The sequence below is a fragment of the Phoenix dactylifera genome, chromosome 2, assembly GCF_051530095.1.
Source record: "Phoenix dactylifera cultivar Ajwa chromosome 2, Ajwa_hap1_PhDact_Kaust_v1.1, whole genome shotgun sequence".
NCBI classification, from domain to species: domain Eukaryota; kingdom Viridiplantae; phylum Streptophyta; class Magnoliopsida; order Arecales; family Arecaceae; genus Phoenix; species Phoenix dactylifera.
This window is the reverse complement of record NC_143191.1, coordinates 12204912-12208202: the sequence shown is the minus strand read 5'-3', so window position 1 is coordinate 12208202 and position 3291 is coordinate 12204912. Positions and strand designations below refer to the sequence as shown.

The following is a 3291-nucleotide window of genomic DNA, read 5'->3' as shown; positions in this document are numbered from 1 at the left end:
TTGAATTAGTGCCCCAAGCATGAAGTTTACATGTTTGTATCCAGCCTGGGATCTACCGGTCAACTCTGAAGACCATTAGCTCAAGTGACCAGATGTCATGTTAGTAGCAATTATGCACACAATCTAACCCTTCTTCAAGTACCCTTCATAATATTATTATTGTAGTCATGTATATCATGTATCAAGATATAGGAAATACCAAAATACATGGGCATCCACCCCCTCTGGTGCTGTAACCCATGCAAGAAGCAAACAACCGGAAAACCAAAAGAAGCTGAGGCTTAGCTGACTCTGGTTCGAGGGGCAAGCCCGTGAGTCCTTCAATAATTTCGCACTCTCAAATGCCTCCAAAGCGCCAGCCCCTCCACCTTTGTTTTCATGCCAAACTCCACCACACCCGAGAATCTCTTCATTCACCAAACAACAACAACACCCCCCGCCCCCCACCCCCCTTCCTCTTTTATGCAGATGTCACGGTTTTTGCTCTCCTTCCTCTGATGCTCTACAATGGCGGGTGCAGCCACACATCTTCCTTCTTTCTTGTTCTCTCTCATGCATCATCATCATCATCTTCTTCTTCTTTCCCTTCTTCTTATCGCCACTTCTGTTGGTATCGTTCATGGCCTTGAGGAGAAGAAGATAGTAGCTCTACATCAGCTGCTATGGGAAGACAAGAGCACTTCTCGAATTAGTTCCCCACAAAGAACAAGTAATCTTCAAATCAAACCAGCTATTTAGATATTCTGAAACTTAGTCGTCTTACTTCAAAAAAAAAAAGAGAAAGAAGTTCATTTGTTGTCGTACTAGTCATGTTTAATACTAAAGATTTATTTAACGAGTCCGATCTATTTTGAGTCTCTGTTATTATGTTATCAGATATAGTTAGTAGCTTCTTCTGTCTGCTTATGCTAGAAATATTGGCATCTGTGGAGAATTTTACCAGTGAGAGAATAAAAGAAAAGCCCCTCTGCCTTCAGCTATTCATAAATTCTAATTAAGATGCTTCAATGGGCTATCAGAATATAAATAGTCTTTTCTTCTCTCTACTTCTACTAACATGCTTTCATGGATTTAAGTACATGCTTTCAAACGTTCTCATCAAATTTGGGTCCTTTCTATTCCTTCGATTACAAATAGAACTTGTATCTTTTTCTCTCTGCTTGCACTAGTAAAATGGGCTTCCTTGGAGGATGTTATTGCTCTGTGAGACTGTAACTTTAGCTTCTCATATTCAACTCAATTCTTGCTAACACTTCCTACCGGTCCTTTAAGTCGAACAAGTTCTTAATTCTCTTCTGTTTGTTGGAATCCATTATCTACAGGAAGAGAGAAGGGTGCAACAGTGATGGAAATAAGGCACCATTCTCACTACTCGGGGCATATCGAGAGCTACAATGATTACCTTAAGAAGCTCCTAGTTTCAGATGAAGCTCGGGTCTCATCTCTCCAGTCACAAATCAGTAATGCTGCCTCCGGCGAGGTTTACAGAGACTCATTGCAAGCCCAAATCCCTTTGACCTCTGGAGCCAAGCTCCAGACTTTAAACTACATTGTGACCATAGGGCTGGGGAGCAAGAACATGACAGTGATCGTCGATACCGGTAGCGACCTCACCTGGGTCCAATGCAAGCCTTGCTTATACTGCTACAACCAAGAAGACCCACTCTTCGACCCCTCGACTTCTTCTTCCTACCAAGCCATCCCCTGCAACTCAACAACCTGTGACTACTTGCGAGCAGCCTCTGGCAGTACAGGCGTCTGTGGTTCAGATCGGTCAAGCTGCAACTATGCACTTAGTTATGGAGATGGTTCCTCCAGCCGTGGTGTGCTAAGCCGGGAAAGGATCGATCTCGGTGGCACGACTGTGGAGGGCTTTATATTTGGCTGTGGCCAAAACAACCAGGGGCTCTTTGGTGGAACTTCAGGTCTAATGGGGCTGGGGAGGACTCAACTCTCTTTGATATCTCAAACTCATGATCGATTTGGAGGAATCTTCTCATATTGCTTGCCTACAAGGTTGTACAATTCATCAGGCTCCCTAGTACTTGGTGGTGACCCTTCAGTTTATAGGAATTCCACTCCAATTTCATACACTAGAATGATCTTAGATCCTCAGCAGGCACCATTTTATTTCCTCAATCTCACTGGAGTGGAAGTTGGAGGAGTGGCTCTTCAGGCTTCTGGGTTTTCTAATGGCAAAATTCTTATAGATTCAGGAACGGTGATCACGCGGCTTGTGCCTTCAGTATACAAGGCTTTGAAGAGTGAATTTGTGAGACAGTTCTCGAGCTACCCTTCGGCGCCGGGCTTTTCAATACTGGACACCTGCTTCAATTTGTCTAGCTATGAAGAGGTGAGGGTCCCAAAATTGAGATTGGAATTTGAGGGTGGCGTGGAGGTGAATGTGGATGTCACTGGGATCTTTTACTTTGTTAAGAAGGATGCTTCTCAAGTGTGCTTGGCAATTGCTAGCCTCTCATATGAAGATGAAGTCGGGATCATCGGAAACTATCAGCAGAAGAATCACAGGATTGTCTATGATACTGTGAACTTGAAAGTGGGGTTTGCAGAAGAAACTTGTAGTTATAGTTGACAGATTACAGATAGAATTATGTGTTGAATATCCGAAACCTCTGCATGGTATTCTGATCGTGGCTGGGTGACTGTCAATATCTTTCTTAAGCTTGATCCTTTTTAGTTACAAGAATTTTGGATAAGGAAGAACTGCAGAGTAATTGGATGTATTGTTAGTGATTTCTGAAATTCTGTATCATGGTTTATATATTCAAAACAATTGTTAAACTAGTTCATTGTGAGATGTCCTATTTAAAGGCCAGAAAATTTTGTTTTCCACTGATTGCATGTGAGTTATAGAGCTGCTAGAAGTTCCTGATGTCATACAGTTATAGATGAATCAATAGCTACTATGGTACAAACTAAAGTTCTGAAACTAATTTAATAAGCATAGAAAGACTATTGCCCTGTACTGGATGCAGGTATTGAACTGATACTTGGTATAGGGGATATATAGAGTGTCAGTATACTGAGTCGATTCCGTATCGAGCATATTGGCACTATACCAACATGGTACCTGTATGGAGTTCTGGTACCGAGATTCTGGACTTTGATTAGAATTCTAATGGCTAAAAAAATTAACCACATGCTACAATACTAAACACATGATCAAAAACAAGGGACTTTTGGATGGAGATAAGGACTTTCTTCTGGTTCAACTGTATTTAACTCAACAGGCCTATCTCAAATATCTAGGGTTGTTTTTAAGAGACATGT

The 3291-nt window shown here is 41.8% G+C and overlaps 1 protein-coding gene across 1 annotated transcript; it reads left to right on the top strand.

The window, feature by feature from the left end:
- Window positions 1-298: 298 nt before the first annotated feature.
- On the top strand, window positions 299-2841 carry LOC103708274 (Eukaryotic aspartyl protease family protein). Its single transcript, XM_008793118.5, has 2 exons — window positions 299-709; window positions 1323-2841. The coding sequence occupies exons 1-2, from the start codon at window positions 508-510 to the stop codon at window positions 2591-2593; spliced, it is 1473 nt and encodes a 490-aa protein (XP_008791340.3). The 5' UTR covers window positions 299-507; the 3' UTR covers window positions 2594-2841.
- The last annotated feature ends 450 nt before the right edge of the window (window positions 2842-3291 follow it).

Excerpts from the sequence above, each read along its gene's own strand:
- LOC103708274 (XM_008793118.5), top strand. The coding sequence starts at position 508 with ATGGCGGGTGCAGCCACACATCTTCCTTCTTTCTTGTTCTCTCTCATG. Across the intron at positions 710-1,322 it reads TAGTTCCCCACAAAGAACAA|GAAGAGAGAAGGGTGCAACA; the intron begins GTAATCTTCAAA and ends CATTATCTACAG.